This window comes from Otolemur garnettii, unplaced genomic scaffold (assembly GCF_000181295.1).
Source record: "Otolemur garnettii isolate 467f Iridium unplaced genomic scaffold, OtoGar3 scaffold00056, whole genome shotgun sequence".
Classification (NCBI taxonomy): Eukaryota; Metazoa; Chordata; class Mammalia; order Primates; family Galagidae; genus Otolemur; species Otolemur garnettii.
In genome coordinates this window covers 460-15957 of record NW_003852451.1, presented here as the reverse complement: position 1 = coordinate 15957, position 15498 = coordinate 460, and the positions used below count along the sequence as shown (strand labels likewise).

Genomic DNA, 15498 nt, shown 5'->3' with positions numbered 1-15498 from the left:
TTTTTTTTTTTTTTTTTTTAAGAGACGGAAGGTCTCGCTCTAGCTTAGGCTAGTCTTAATCTTGTGAGCTCAGGCACCTGCCTGGGCCTCCCAGAGTGCTAGGATTATAGGCATGAGCCGCTGCATCTGGCTGATGATAACATTCTTGCCATTATCTTTTCTGCTGCTTCAGGGACTGCTGGCCCCACCTACCTTACGGCTTGACTGTCTTCTCTTGCTCTCTGCCCACAGCTGTGCCAGCCCCCCACTTCCCCTGGACTCCCTGTGCTCTTCTTGGCCTGGGCCTTTACTCCTGTCACTGCAATACCTGCTCACTGTGGTCTCACTCTTCACCTAGGAAGCTCCCACCTGAGTTTCTAATGTCCACCCATGCCATAGAGCAGCCTGTCCTGATTTCCCCCAGGTCAAACACACATCCTGTATTCAGCCTCTCTGAGCTAACAAAAATGAGGTTACTAGGATTAGAATAGTAATTACCAATAGTTCATTTAGTCACACAACTCAGTGGGGATAGGTTCATTCTCAGGCTATTATCTGGTATATCACCTAGGTCAAATGACCCAACTACAGTTGATAACTAGAGAATATTTCAATTTAAGGAGGTGGGATATGATTAAAAGGTAAACTGTCACTGTCAGATCTTAGAAATAGGTTAATACTAGGCTTAGTTGCTATACCTACACTTGTCCAGAATGGATTTTGGATCAGAAACTGCAGAAGGTAAATACAAAGCACCTCTTCTTATGTCAGAAAATTCAGATGCAATAGAAATGGGGAAAAGTGAGAGCATAGGGAGCCTCTTGTCAACTAGTTGGTTATCAAGTGTCGATTCCAAGGTGGCCTCACTTCTGTGTTTTCTCCTTTGATGCTACTTGAAGAACTGTCTTTACCCATTGATTAGTTTGCTTGTTTACTCAGCATTTTCCCTCATACAGGTCCTTATTTTATCTAAAAGCATGGAAAGCTCTTCATTTCTAAACTGTATTTACCATTTCCTTCTAGTTACGAGCCAGAGTTATTTCCTGGTTTAATCTACAGAATGATCAAACCAAGAATTGTTCTTCTTATTTTTGTTTCTGGAAAAGTTGTATTAACAGGTAAGTTGTAATAGGAAGTAGCATCTTTAAGTTTGGAAGAGTATCATGGGTGGCATTTTCTCAGCGGACAGTGGGCTAGCTTTTCATGCAGAGGCCTTCCACACTGACACTCTGGCGACAGACATGCCCACAGGAGGGACAGAGTAAGAGCAGGCAGGTCTGACCAAGCCCTGGTGCTCCCTCAGGCAAAGCACCACCTATGTTGACTGTGGGGGAAAGGAGCTGTGCTTCGAGTGAGGCTAGTGATTCAGTGGAAATTAGTCCTTAAGCTGTAGGATTCTTCAGTAGTATCACGAGACAATCAGGACAATTCCGAAGAACTTAGTTGAAGGCAGCAGAGAGCAAGAGCTCCCCTGCTGCTCAGGCCACTGTTCAGGAGCAGGGGAGGCTGTGAGGACCTGTCAGTCTTCAGAGAGCTGAGCTGCAGAGCCAGAGGCTGGAGGCAAATGGTGCACTGCTTTTGTGTGTATGTGTGTGTGTGTGTTTTAATAAAGAAAAGAGGTTTATTTGGCTCATGGTTCTGCAGACTGTACAAGCCACATAACCCCAACATCTGCTTCTGGTGAGGCCTCAGGGAGCCTCCAAACAAGATGGGAGAGGGGGGATCAGGCGTGTCACATGGCAAGAAAGGAAGTAGTAGGAGTTGCTTTTGTTCTTTAAAAAAACATTTAAAAAAATAATGTTTTGAAAACAGTAACAGAATTGTGACAAGGGGTGCCACCATTAATGTCTTTTTTTTTTCTTTTGGGACAGAGTCTTATTATGTCGCCCTTGATACAGTCCCAGGGCATCACAGCTCACAGCAACCTCAAACTCTTGGGTTCTCAACCTTCCTAATGCTGCAACCCACAGGAACCCATATAGTTCCTCATGTTGTGATGACCCCAACCATAAAATTATCTTCGTTGCTACTTCATAACGGTAATTTTACTACTGTTATGAATGGTACTGTAAATATCTGATATGCAGGATGTATTTAGGTGACCCCCATGAAAGGGTCGTTTGATCTCCAAAGGGGTCGCATGACCCACAGGTTGAGAACCACTGACTTAAGTGATTCTCTTGCCTCAGGCTCCCAAGTAGCTGGGACTACAGGCCTCCTCCACAACACCCAGTTATTTTTTTTTGTTGCAGTTGTCATTGTTGTTTAGCTGGTCGAACCTGCCATCCTTGGTGTATGTGGCTGGTGCCATAACCACTGTGCTACGGGAGCTCAGCCCACCATTAATATCTGAATGCGTGTATCTGTTTATCTGACTGATATGGAGAGAATGTGCCTAGTGTGTTTGGAAATGCCATTTCAGGCTCTTCATCTACACCCCAACTTTTGTTCGTAGGTGCTAAAGTCAGAGCAGAAATTTACGAAGCATTTGAGAACATCTACCCCATTCTAAAGGGATTCAGGAAGACAACATAATGACTGCCATGTGCCCTGCCTCTACCACCCACGTGTTCTGAACAAGTACGTTCTGGTACCACGCTCAGGTGTGGGTGGTGGCACCAGGCAGTGCTCTTCCACGCGGCCTGCCGAGGCGTCGTTTGTGTACTAAGAATACCATGCAATGTGCACTGAGCTGCTCCCACTGTACCGCTACCTGGGCAGCGCCCACTTATTTATATTTAGATTCCAAACACTGTTGTTGACAAGTTTAAGGGACAAAACTTCAAGTGTTAAAACCACCTCTGCAATTCATTGGACTTTTGGTTTTTTTTTCCCCATAAACCACAGTTTTTATATTTCTATCAGAAAAGTAAAAATCTTTTTTAAAAGTGTTGTTTTTCTAATTTCTAACTCCTAGGGGTTATTTCTGTGCCACACACATTCCACCTTCCAGTATTGCAGGACAGAACTGATGTGTTAATGAAAACAAACAGCTGTACATATTTTTCTTCAGAGTACCCTGTACAATAAATGCAGTTTATAAAAGTGTTAGATTGTTACTATAAATGATATCTTGTAAGAGTCATGTGATTATACTGTTTAAAAAAGTCATATTTTAGATACAATGTCTGAAACCATTCTGGTGTTTGCTTGTTGTTTGCTGCCATTACCTGAGAACTCGCTGTTGCTCAGGAAATGTGTATATATTACCTTCTGTTGGAAGCACTTCCTGTTTCCCAGTTAGGTTGCAAATGGTGCCTGGAATCCTCACAAAGCTGCAGGTTTTATTCCTCTTTTGGAGGTGAGACTTGGGCTTAGCTGAGGACTTGGCTAAGGTTGCATAGCCAGTGAGTGGCAGCTGCACCCTGTCCACCACAGATGACCAGTTCTCTGTTAAGTTTTTTGGTGAGAGGTTTTTTTTTTCCTCATGGATTATCAGCATTCTTAAGTTTCATTGTTAGGGTTCGTTTTGGTTTGGGGAGGAGTTGGTTTTGTTTTCAAATTGTGGTTATAAAAGTACGTTTCCACCTCCTTTTCCCGTCCCCTGTCTCCGTAAGGTAAAGGTATTTTCCAAGACCTGTCCTATGCTAATTCTATCCTTAGAGCTTGCTTTTGATCCTGTTTTTGGAAAAATTACAGAATATGTTCAGTTTTATAGCTTTCCTTTTTTTCAGGTAGTATATCAAATGTATTTCCATTATTGGGAGTTAAGGTGCTCTTACGTACTTTCATTTATTGAATCATTCCCATTCCCTTAATTATGGTCATTTATGTTATCTCTGGTTTTTCACTATTGGGAACAGTACTGTAGGAATGGCTTTCTATGTGTACTTCTGTGATAAGTACTGGTATTTTTGTAGTAAACTTTCTGCAAGGAATTGCTATATTAAGAACTATTTATACATTCTAAATTTTGTTAGATCAGTAACCACAATGCAGTCCAAAAAGAAAAGTGTATGAAGTTCCCTTTTCCTGCATTTCCCAGTCATTGATGCCAACAATGTATGGGTTTGGGAAGACATCATTCCAGTATTTATCTCTATCCCAGAAGTGTCTTTTCATATATATAGGCCGTGTGTGTATTCCTTAGTAAAGTTTGTTTTTGAGAATTTCACTTCGTCACCCTAGGTAGAGTGCTGTGGCGTCATAGCTCATAGCAACTACAAACTCTTGGGCTCAAGCGACTCTCTTCCCTCAGCCTCTCGAGCACCTGGGACTATAGGTGCCTGCTACAATGCCTGGAACCTCAAACTTTGGGGCTCATGGATTCTCTTGCCTCAGCCTCCTGAGTAGCTGGGACTAAAGGTGCCAGCCACAAAGCCCGGCTATTGTTTTTATTGTTGTTGCAGTTGTTTAGCAGGCCCAGGCCAGGTTCAAACCCACATACCTCAGTGTACATTGCCAGCGCCCTAACTGCTGAGCTACAGGCGCTGAGCCCCTAACTCTTTTCCTTCCAATATGTGGGCTATTGAGTGGGTAGAGCTCAGAGTTTGGGTTTTGCTAGTTATAAAGTCATGGTATAATTCAGCATGTCTGCTTTTCTTTTTTAAATTTTCAAGATAAAATGAGTTCATATTACTATGTATAGTTCAAATTCAGAATTATAGGATTTGAATTTAGTCAATTCTATATTATGTATACAGTTTCTTTTATACTTAGAATTCTTAATTTTTTAAGAACGTGGAAAACGAATTAGACTATTTCATAATTACTCATTTATTTAATCTATATCATACATGCAACATTTTGGGTTTTTTTTTCCCTTTTTCTCTCCAAGATGATGTCTCTGTCTCCCTGGTTAGAGTGCCCTAGTGTCGTCATTGCTCACAGCAACCTCAAACTCCTGGGTTCTAGTGATGTCTTGCCTGAGAGCTGAGACTATAGGCACCTGCCACAACGCCCTGCTAGTTTTTCTATTTCTAGTAGAGACTGGGTATTACTCTTACTCATCCTGGTTTCCACCTTTTGAGCTCAAGCAATCCACCTGCCTCAGCCTTCTGGAGTGCTGGGATTACAGGTGAGTGCTACTGCAGCGGCATATGCAACATTCTTCAGAGTGACAAAATACTTCCCCCAATATAATTTCCCCAAAACAGGTAAAACATGTTTTGGGGGTTTTTTGGGCAGTTTTTGGCCGGGGCTGTGTTTGAACCCACCACTTCCGGTATGTGGGGCTGGCCCTACTCCTTTGAGCCACAGACATCGCCCTAAAACATCTGTTTTTTGCTATGACTGCCAATTGTCAAAGGACAAAATCAGCTCAGTCCAGGCAAAGCCTGGGCATAGCAGATCTTAAACTGCAGGGTGGAGCCAAGGACTGGCAGTTGGTACCGTCTGTGGAGCTGTGGCTGCCTGGGTACGACTTGCTGAATTGATCATCTGGTGCCTTTTTTTTTTTTTTTTTTCAGTTTTTGGCCAGGGCTAGGTTTGAGCCCTCCACCTCTGGCATACGGGGCTGGTACCCTACTCCTTTGAGCCACAGGCGCCACCTGATCATCTTGTGCTTTTAAGTGTGTCCTGATATTTTTTATTTTGTATTATTCTTGTATTTATTTTCTATATAGTTGCCATTTTTAAACACAGTTGCCAAGTCGGTGCTGACTCAGAGGCTCTCTTTGGGTACAACCTGTTCTGAGTGAAAGACCAGGTGATCTTGGATCACCTCTAGATGCACATGGTGGCAGGCTGGGTGCTCTGTGCTATGTTCCCATCACAGCTTCTACCATAAAGACCCTAACGTATTTGCCTTAAAGGGCCTTACTGGGCAGAACGCACGCGTACTAACTACAAGGCATTACTCGCCCCTTGTGACACCAAGTCCCCGGGTCCCCGCTGTCGGTCTACATGTCCTGCGGGGTGTTGTGACCAAACCACGCCACAAGGGGGTGATGGAGACTGGTTCGCAGCGACCCTGAACCCAACCACCCAGGGTCAGAGACCAGGAGAGTGGCCTGCGGGAGTCACTGCACTCCCCCTGGGGGTGCTGTGCGACTAGACAGACGCGCCATTAATACGTCACACACACCAAGCATATGGTAACGGTCTAGTGTACATCACACACACTTAAGTCTGAACGGAATATGGACTAATAAGACATTATATGTGAATAGCCTTACTAGGCTGCTTCTGGGCCAGACCCTTCCTCTAGTTTACATTCCACCCATGTCAAGGTGAGAGGGGAAGGGAGGACTGCCCTCTGCCAGTCACTCTCATCTGTAAGCAGGACTACTGGCTGAGCAAGGTCACTTGGGACATACAGGCTCTTCAAACTCAGGTTTTACAACCACAAATACACCCTTTCCCCCAAAACTGTCAACTTCAGAATTCCTAGGAATCTTGTCACACCCACAAGCCACAGAAATGCAGTTTTTCTTACATTCTGGGCTTCCAGTGAGTACTAGAGCCTTCCACAGTAAGCAGATGACCAGACAGCAGTTGACATTTTACTTATTTTTCTTTTCCTTTTTTTTTTTTTTTTACAGTTTTTGGCCGGGGCATATGGGGCCAGTACTCCTTTGAGCCACAGGCGCCACCCTACCTATTTTTCTTTTTAACTTTGCAAATTTATAGGGTGATGTGTTCTAAGAATGGTACTTATCTTGGCACGTACCCATTTTTATTATCGAAAGAAATGCACACATAAATAAAAAGATCTCACCATTCACAGATAACCAGTTAACACTTGGTATGTATCTTTCCAGCTTTATTACTGTATTCATATGTATGTAAAAACAGCTTTACACAAATATGGTCATACCTTATCACCTACAGTAGTATCTAGTGCCTTTTTTTCTTTTTTTTTTTTTAGGTAGAGTCTCAGGCCCTGGGCCAGACCCTTGTGGTATCAGCCCAGCTCACAGCAACCTCAAACTCCTAGGCTCAAGCAATCCTCTTGCCTCTGCCTCCTGACCTATCACAACACTCACCTAATTTTTCTATTTTTAGTAGAGATGAAGTCTCCCTCTTGCTCAGGCTGGTCTTGAACTCCTGAGCTCCAGCAATCCACCGATCTTGGCCTCCCAGAACACTGCCTCTAGTATCAATTTAGATCTGTATCTTATTTGGGGTCTACATGGGTACATATCATTAACTGCATAGCCTTCCACTGCAGACGTTTAATAAATTAAACGTTTATTTAATTTTGGACATTTTCATTAATATTTAGGCACTGTAAATCATGCCTCAAGCAACATCTCTGTACCTCTACTTCTGGTACAGTTATTTACTTAGGATAAAGTCCTAGAAGTGGAATTGTAAGGTGTAAGAGATCATTAACATTTTTTAAAGCTTTAAGATGTGTTTAAGGTGTGTCTGTTACATCTTGCTTCCAAACAAATTCCTCTGTATAGCCAGTACCCAAGCTACAGCTCTCAGCACAGGTGAAGACAGCCAGAACACCCCAGTCCACACTTGTGCCCAGCCTATCCGCCTTCAAGTAGTTCAGCAGCTGAGGCATGACCTGAGGAGAGGGTGACACAGTTAGATGCTGCTTCAAGCCAGGGAGCACTATGTACTCCCAACGGACTTGCTTAACCAGGGTCATTACTGTCTTTCAGTTTCCACACAACAGGATTACAGATGACATACAGTTCACATACTTAATAATCTAAATATATTCTACAACTTCAAAGCTCCTCTCTACTTCATCTGGCCTTCTGTTTGATGTCTCTTTTCCATTTCAGAAAGATATTCCCACATGGCTATTATTGAACTTTTTATTACTAATATGTATTACTGATATGCCACAAAATTGTCCTGACTCAAGAAGCCCTAACCCTAACTTCCAGCAATGGATACAAAAAGGACATCTGTTAATATATTTGTATATAAAAGGGTCTCTGAAGTCACGTAGTCTCGAAGAAGCAGAATTGCCACTGTCATGTGAAACTGCTTCACACAAATCTTATCATCTCATCCTGGGCATCAAGAGCTCTGGCACTAAGTAAACAGTTTTGGCCATGGTCCTAATGATTCCTTCTTTTTTAAACCAAAGAAATAAATATCATCCACAGCTTTGTAAGGTTAGTGAAGCCACAGCTCAAGAGCATTTCCACCCTCCCCAAATACACTAATGTTAAAACTCCTTTGTAAGAAACACCTTAATACTTATATCCATTTGTTCTAATAAGACCACAACCCAAGATTATACAGTAATGGCTGTAAAATATGCCTCTCACAATGTATGGCAGCCACACAGGGGCACCTTCTAAACCTCCATCACAGGAGTCAGTCTAACAAAGCCTGAAAACTAGGCGAGTAACAAATGTCAGAAAAAGGAGAGAGATAACTACCAGAAAAAGCAGTGAAAGGTAATTCCCTCCAGGGAACAATCCCCAAGGTTGGGGAGAAAACTGATTTTCATTCATTACAGGGCACTTCCACACTGCCATGTGCATGTGTTACTGTAATAAATTTAAAAACAAATCACAGTGACTACACACTAAAACAGTCTTTTTTAGAAGTCATACCTGGAATTCAAATATTCTCTTGGCACCACAGGGGCAATCTGGAATATCCTTTTCTTCAGGGATATTTTCACCAGAAATCCAAATGGGGGCAAGACCTCTGCCGTATCTGAGAATCTAAAACCAACGAGAATGGTGTCAAGACTGTGATCACCTTACCTAAGTTGTCTATGGGTAACATGGTATCTGGTGACCATGTGGAGAAATCCTACATATGTCCCACACTTGACACAGTACTGATCTGAAAAGCATTTCTGTCCCCCATCAGACCCTGCTATGTCAGTGAGCACCACTAGCACCCTCTCAGTTTCCTGCAGTGGTTAGTTCAGCTTATCTGACCCAAAGAATATCAAAATTTGATTTCTTAGATCAGGGGTCCTCAAACTTTTTAAACAGGGAGGGGACCAGTTCATTGTCCTTCAGACCACTGGAGGGCCGGACTGCGGGCCGGGACAAGTCAGCTGCTAAGCAGGATAGTCAGTGGCGGCAAAATCACCTGGCGGGCTGGATGTGGCTCACGGGCTATAGTTTAAGGACGCCTGTCTTAGATGCTGCTGCTTTCACTACCTTAGAACCTTAATCCTATGAATGTACAGTAAAAGGACTAAGAATAAACCCACAATTCCCCATTTGAGTTCCCTGAACTCAAAATGCTGCCCAGACTCTTTGCTCACCTTCATTCATCAAAAGGGATCTTAGTTAAAAGAGAGGACCACCAAGTGAAACATGGTGTTTTAAACTACAAACATGGGCAAAGTTCACTTTAAAAAGCTTCCTGTAATGACTGCGTGGTTTTCCTGCATTTTGTTAAAAAGGATACTTATTGCCAAAAACTACTTTCTTAGTGTTTAGGACCTAGATTTATTCTTCCTCTAAACCCCTGGATATTTATTTAATCCCAGTGACTGGTTTATGGGAATTCAGCTGAGTTTTCTTTAGGGATTTACATTTATGGCGTGGGAAGTTAATGAGAATAATGTTCTGTTAGCATGTCCCATTGGTTTTACTAGCCAGGACCTATTGGAAAATAGGCAAAATAACTTATTTTGTTGTTTTTGGCCAATGGTGCCAAAGCTCCATGTATCTTAGGCAACATCTCATTTACCTCTTACCTGAATTACTTCTAAGGGATAAACTCATAAAACACACCCTGAAAAGAATACAATGAGGAAGGATGAGTTCTAGTTTACCTGTTCTGGATCAAGGGCTATGTGAGTTTTAAACTTCTGGAAAATTTTATCTTCCCTGGATTCATGTTTTGCCATGGAATCTAGTTCTTCCTCAAGTGTTTCACCTGAAAAATCAACATTAACTTTTATGGAACACAGGAATAATCCCCACAACTTGACAATTCACTCATGCTGAGGGAACCCAGTTTTAATCAGATACCTAAAGTTGGGCCATCTGAATTTCCAGGCATTCCATGCAGCAACATTTACTATGCAGGTTCCCACTTAGCACTTTGCCTTCAAAGTCAAGGGCCTAGGATTGTACACAGCCCATAATAGGACACACAAAAGAATGTGAACACTTCTTATCACCACTATCCTGAAGCTGTTGGACTCTTACTTCACATCTTCAAATGCAGCTCCCTCAGCCCATACTCCTCCTGCCGGCCTCTTTCTCCTAGGATCTCACACTTACGTCTCAGCTAAGACACAGCAACCTGCATGAAGCATTTCTCCTTATTTTGGAAAATTATGAATATATATGAAAATAGAAATTCTATAATGAACATTCATGTACCAATTAGCTTCACTACTATTATTTCAAGTCCAGTGTTTCTTGTCAACTGCTTCCCCCAACTCAATTATTCCGAATAAATACCACACATATCACTTCATCTTTGAATAATTCAAATATGTCTCCCTAAAGACAAACTCTTCCCCTATATTTACCAATTTTTTTTTTTTTTTATTGAATGGTAACTATGTACATTAATGCACTTCTGGAGTATAGTGTGGGGTTTTCACATGCAATCCGAAATACTTCCATCAAATTGGTCACACAGCCTTCATGTCATTTTCTCAGTTATTTTAAAACGTTCACATTCTACTCTTATATTTACCAATTTTTGAAATGAGTTTGTTGCCCACATTTCAGCTTTATCTGAATGTTTCCTGACACAGTTCTGGAATCAACCAACTCCCAGCAAAGCCTGGAGTTTCATGTAGAGAAATGGCATCCAGACACCACCATGCAGGCACTAGAGATACTTGCTGCTACTGAGCTGGTCATTATCACTGTGCCTTTATAGTCGATTAACTATATTGCAAGTTCCTAACTGATACTTCCAATATAAATTCAGACTTACAAAGTTTGTATTAAATTTTAACTACCTACATCATTTTTGTCCCATGCTAATACATCAGTTCTCAGTAATTCCAACATAATTACTTCTCTGCTTAGCACTCAACACACACAACCAATACCTCAAAAGAACAGCAACATTCTAGCAATGACAAGTTTATTGAAAATCGTACAATTTTCTTTCAGTTCTCTTCATTCTTGGGTTATATTTCCCTAGGGATGGTCTGTCCTATGTCTTGAAGTCGTTGAGAAGAGTTCTTTTACTCTTATAAAAGTCTAATTCAATACAATTTCACTTGCTTTTCTTTTCTTTTTTTTTTTTTTTTGAGGCAGTGTCTCAAGCATAGAGTGCTTGGCGTCATAGCTCACAGCAACCTCCAACTCCTGGGTTCAAGTGAGCCCTGCCTCAGCTTTTCTATTTTTAGTTGAGATGGGGGTCTCACTTTTGCTCACAGAGGTCTTGAACTTGTGAGCTCAAGCACCTACCTCAGCCTCCAGAGTGCTAGGATTACAGCTGTGAGCCACCAAGCCTGGCCAATTTCACTTACTTTTGATGATCCAGGATAGATTTTTAAAATTTAATTTTACTTTGTAATCATACAAAACAAAGTCACATCCACATAAACAAGGTACGTTCCAATCCCAGCTTTATCCTCAACCCTCCTACTCCATTCTCTCCTTCTGTGACTGGTTTTATAACAAAATTTTACAATTCTCTTGTGTCTTAGCTCCCTCATATTCAAAAGGAATTTCTTTTTTGTTGTCGTTGTTTTTCTTTTGTACAGAGTTTCACCTTACTACCCTCGGTAGAGTACCGTGGTGTCACACAGCTCACGGCAACCTTGAATTCCTGGGCTTAGGTGATTCTCTTGCCTCAGCCTCCCGAGCAGCTGGGACCACAGGTGCCCGCCACAACACCTGGCTATTTTTTGTTGCAGTTTGGCTGGGCCAGGTTTGAACCCGCCACCGTTGATATATGGGGCCAACACCCTACCCACTGAGCCATAGGTGCCACTCTCAAAAGGAATTTCTAATGTTCACATTAGAACTGAAGCAGGCAGCTAAGTGGCCTTGACTTGACAGGAGTGAAACAGTAAGGGTTATCTCAGCTCCCCGTGGCTTAGAAATAGCAGTCTTAGAAAAGAGAGAGGTCTCAGAACAAACTGCTGAATGGATTTGTAATTTTCTGTACACTGATAACCATTTGAGTTTTTCCCAGTTAAACAGCAGAACCTCCTTGCAGCCCTGAGGTAACTATAGTGCCTTACTCTACCAATGTCCAGAGAAAGTCAAGATAAGTGATGGTGATACGCTACCACAGACTGTGACCAAGAGCCACTGAGCCTATGCACAAGGCTCAAAGAATGAACAATATTATCCCCTAGCTCATTATAATACTAAAATTCCCACCCTGAGGTGGGATTTGCCCACCATTTTCTGTTCATGGGCTGTATGAATTAGCATGATTTTCCACTGCGCTTGTGTGCCCTGCACTCTACCCCAAATGTAAGGAATACACTCCCTCTACACATTATTCATTTCATCTCTATAAAAATCCCTTACGCCTGCTAATCTGACAAGTGGATTTGAGGTAGCCTGTGCCTCCTTCTCCCAGTTGACACATCCTCTGAAATAAATCCTTTCTTCTTTAGCAATCCTCGTCTCAGAACTGGCTTTCTGTACAGCGAGCAACAGTGAACTCCCTTGTGGATTCATTAAAACCTTCTCCTAAAGGTGAGCATTTTCATTATTTAACCATTTAAAAACAACAACGTACACACAAGATGTATGTATGGTTCCAGCCACGCAAACTTGTGATGTCACGCATCTTCCCATGGCACCTGAGCTATTATTGGTCGCCACATGATTTTTAACTTCCCTAAGTACAATCTGGGCTCCTCTAAGAAACTATGAGCACCTGACCACCAGAGTATTGTTTCCGATTATGCCCAGGAATAAGCACACGGTCAGACACATGGCAAGACACTCAATATGTTTTAGAAAGTGTGACTGTTATGAACTACAAACTAGTAAGTCGATGTTCTCATTTAGATACTATACTCTTATTTTGTGGTGGTGGTGGTGGTGTGTGTAGCTCAGGTTTTAGAGTCAGCAAGATCTAGGCTAAAACCTGAATTGTAAAGCTTCACAGTTCCACGTCAAAACCAAGTGACACCCACAACTCCAATCTCCAAACGTGCACTATGGGGCAGAGTTTCTCACTTATGGGGCAGTAGTCAGGATTTTAATGAACTAAAAACAGACCTTAAAAGCATGAAAGAAGTGTTAGATAAATGTTAACTACTATTATAAGTCTCGGAAGTATGTGGTCAGCATAGATACTACTCTAGAGTATAAAACTCTAGGTAAAACTGGCAAGTTAAAAGAGAAATTGTTAAAGGGCCCTTGCTGCAGGCCAAATACATTAGTTACTCTCATTCCCCTGATCTGAGAAATAGACCTGAGACTCAGAGGCACTCAGTAAGCATCCAGCATCTTCTACCACTCCCCTCACCTCAATCTGGTTACTTCTTCTGTCTCTGCAGGGAGCAGACAGGCCCTGACATAACCCAGGAGGCTTGGTAGAAGAAGTACATTTTCACCTAAGGCAATATTTGGAACTATAGGTTGCAGCCTCCAAAGTGTCAGCCTTCCCCTCTCAGTCCCTTTCTTTCCAACATACTCAACCCTTTCTCCCACGTATTACGTTTAACCTGAAGTCCTGAGACTGCTTACCCATGCTCCCCACAATCTCTGTAGCATCTTCCTCTCCCATAACTTCAGGCATAATGTCATCCTCTGTTTCTATTATAATTTCAAATTCTGGAAAAAGAAAATTGTGGTCTGGAATTCCATGGTCCAAATGATCTAAAACAAACAAACAAAAGTAGCACCCTTAGTAATCATTTAGTTGTGAAGGTGGGCTGATAATTTTCTATTTCTAAACTATCACATTCCATACAGCAACAGTATTCCCTACTATTACATGTAGTTCTAGAATTTTAGAATAGGATCAAGTTAAATATCTGTATCAAGGTAAAGCTGGTAGCATAACTGAATGATTAAGATCTCATAGGTTTTCTTTTATAAAGATGTTCATGTTGCTATCTTTTATAAAGATTTCAAAAAGTATTATACTTTTTCTAATCTTAACTTATACTGGACGTATGTTTGGGTAGACAGAAGCTATGAAACTGAGCTGTGACATACCTGGCTGTGAACATGCCTGCTTATGTCCCAATCTCCAGTCCAGAGCTTGATGCACCTTACCACAGTAATGCACCTTGTGGCATCGGGAGCATGTTTTGGGGCCTAAACAGCCACAAACCCTGCAGAGATGAGCACCAGACTTAAGCTGGAGACACAAAGATGGTCCTGTTTCTGGAGGAGGATTCTCAGAAGGTGGCTCATAGGAGTAAAAGTCATTTTTCCTGGGTAGCTGATTCCTAAAAACTGAAAAAGAAAGAGTAAAGGTAAAAGTATTTTCAGTAAAACAAAATAGCAATTCACATACCTGAGCCTCTACTCCATGTATGACTGAAAAGATACTCATTCGAAGAAAAAAAAAAGGAGAGAAATGAAGTTTTTGCTTTCCGGAAGCTTATTTTCTGGAAGGGGAAAAGCTTTTAAAATCGAGAAACTAGATTTTTGTCTGGTATACACAACTAATTGGCTCCTGGACCTGGCTGCAGTTAATCGAGTAACAAGACTAATCGTTAAGACAGCCTGCCAAAAACATGAAAAAGCTACTAGGACCTATCTTTCTAAAAAGTATTTCTATTATCTTGTTGCTAACCTAGGAACAACTGATTTATCAAAAAGCCGGAGGTAACAAATGAGCGTGGGCATAGTGAGGCGCTCACTTAGTAAGCCGCGAAGGACCTAGGAGAAGGGGCTCCCGGGGAACCACAGGGAGGGAGCCGGGCCGGCAGCAGCTGTGCTTCTGGCCCTTCACACCTCGTCGGCGCTTAGACTTTCAAGTCTGCGCTCGCACCAGAGACCTAAGTCAGGAAACAAGGTGGGCTCGGGCGCACCTCGCAGGCCGGCGCAGCACGGCGGCTCCCGGCAGCAGAAGAGGAAGAGGCTGCGGTGGAAGGCGTCTGTGCGACCGGGAAGCGGCGCGTACACCTGCAGCAGGAAAGCAAGCGGGCGGCCGCATAGTGCGCAGGCCAGGGCCCCGGGCCCCGGCAGCCCGACCTCGCCCAGCCACGCCGGCCGCCCGCCCACCTTGCTGGGGAACTGGTCGCTACGCAGCCGCCACGCCGGCGCCTCCTCGGCGAAGCCCAGCTCCACCTGCAAGGCCAGCGCAGCCATGCGGCATTCGGTCCTCGTCAGGGAGAGGGGGGTAGTCCCCCACTGCCAAACTGGAACGCGGACGTCCACCGGACCGGAAGGCAAGAGGCAGGAACCGGAAATGAAGCCCAGGGACGGGCGGGCATCGACGAGAAGCGATTGGAGGACGGGGTGAGGAGGCGGGACAAAGAAAATCTCCCGGCGTGGGCCCGCCTTTGGCACAGCTACTTGCGAGCCGCGCTACTAGGGGCGGATGGCCTCTCGTTCCTCAGTCGGGATGCGGTCTAGTTCCTTGACTTGAGGTGCCTGGCAGGGGTTGCCGCTGGCCGAGGAGCGAGGGATAAGAGACGCCAAGCTGCTGGGCGCCCGGGCGGGTAGACCGGGACCTGCGCGCGTGTCGTACGGGGTGCGGGCCGCCTGGCCCGCCCGGCTGTGCGGGAGGCAGCCTCGC

At 43.4% G+C, this 15498-nt stretch overlaps 2 protein-coding genes across 4 annotated transcripts in view; one reads left to right on the top strand and one right to left on the bottom strand.

Annotated features, from left to right (window-relative positions):
• Positions 1 to 3027, top strand: part of TBP (TATA-box binding protein) — a 29477-nt gene extending 26450 nt beyond the window's left edge. Inside the window, exons 7-8 of the mRNA XM_023514660.1 lie at positions 1003 to 1097; positions 2435 to 3027. Of these exons, the coding sequence (XP_023370428.1) occupies positions 1003 to 1097; positions 2435 to 2514 (175 nt within the window). The 3' untranslated portion in view covers positions 2515 to 3027. The remainder of the gene's footprint in view (positions 1 to 1002; positions 1098 to 2434) is intronic.
• Positions 3028 to 6667: 3640 nt separating this feature from the next.
• PDCD2 (programmed cell death 2) lies at positions 6668 to 15142 on the bottom strand. Of its 3 annotated transcripts, XM_023514655.1 has the most exons (7): positions 14982 to 15133; positions 14789 to 14882; positions 13965 to 14207; positions 13491 to 13622; positions 9635 to 9738; positions 8448 to 8561; positions 6668 to 7438 (listed from the first exon to the last, which is right to left on the bottom strand). In XM_023514655.1, the coding sequence occupies exons 1-7, from the start codon at positions 15066 to 15068 to the stop codon at positions 7280 to 7282; spliced, it is 933 nt and encodes a 310-aa protein (XP_023370423.1). In that variant the 5' UTR covers positions 15069 to 15133; the 3' UTR covers positions 6668 to 7279. The 3 variants fall into 3 exon arrangements, with proteins under 3 accessions (XP_023370423.1, XP_003792411.1, XP_023370421.1); XM_003792363.3 differs by having other exon boundaries at positions 14789 to 15142; XM_023514653.1 differs by having other exon boundaries at positions 13491 to 13577; positions 14789 to 15133.
• Positions 15143 to 15498: the final 356 nt, after the last annotated feature.

Excerpts from the sequence above, each read along its gene's own strand:
- PDCD2 (XM_003792363.3), bottom strand. The coding sequence starts at position 15,068 with ATGGCTGCGCTGGCCTTGCAGGTGGAGCTGGGCTTCGCCGAGGAGGCG. Across the intron at positions 9,739-13,490 it reads AGAGATTGTGGGGAGCATGG|GTGAAACACTTGAGGAAGAA; the intron begins GTAAGCAGTCTC and ends TTGATTTTTCAG. Across the intron at positions 8,562-9,634 it reads TAGCCCTTGATCCAGAACAG|ATTCTCAGATACGGCAGAGG; the intron begins GTAAACTAGAAC and ends CGTTGGTTTTAG.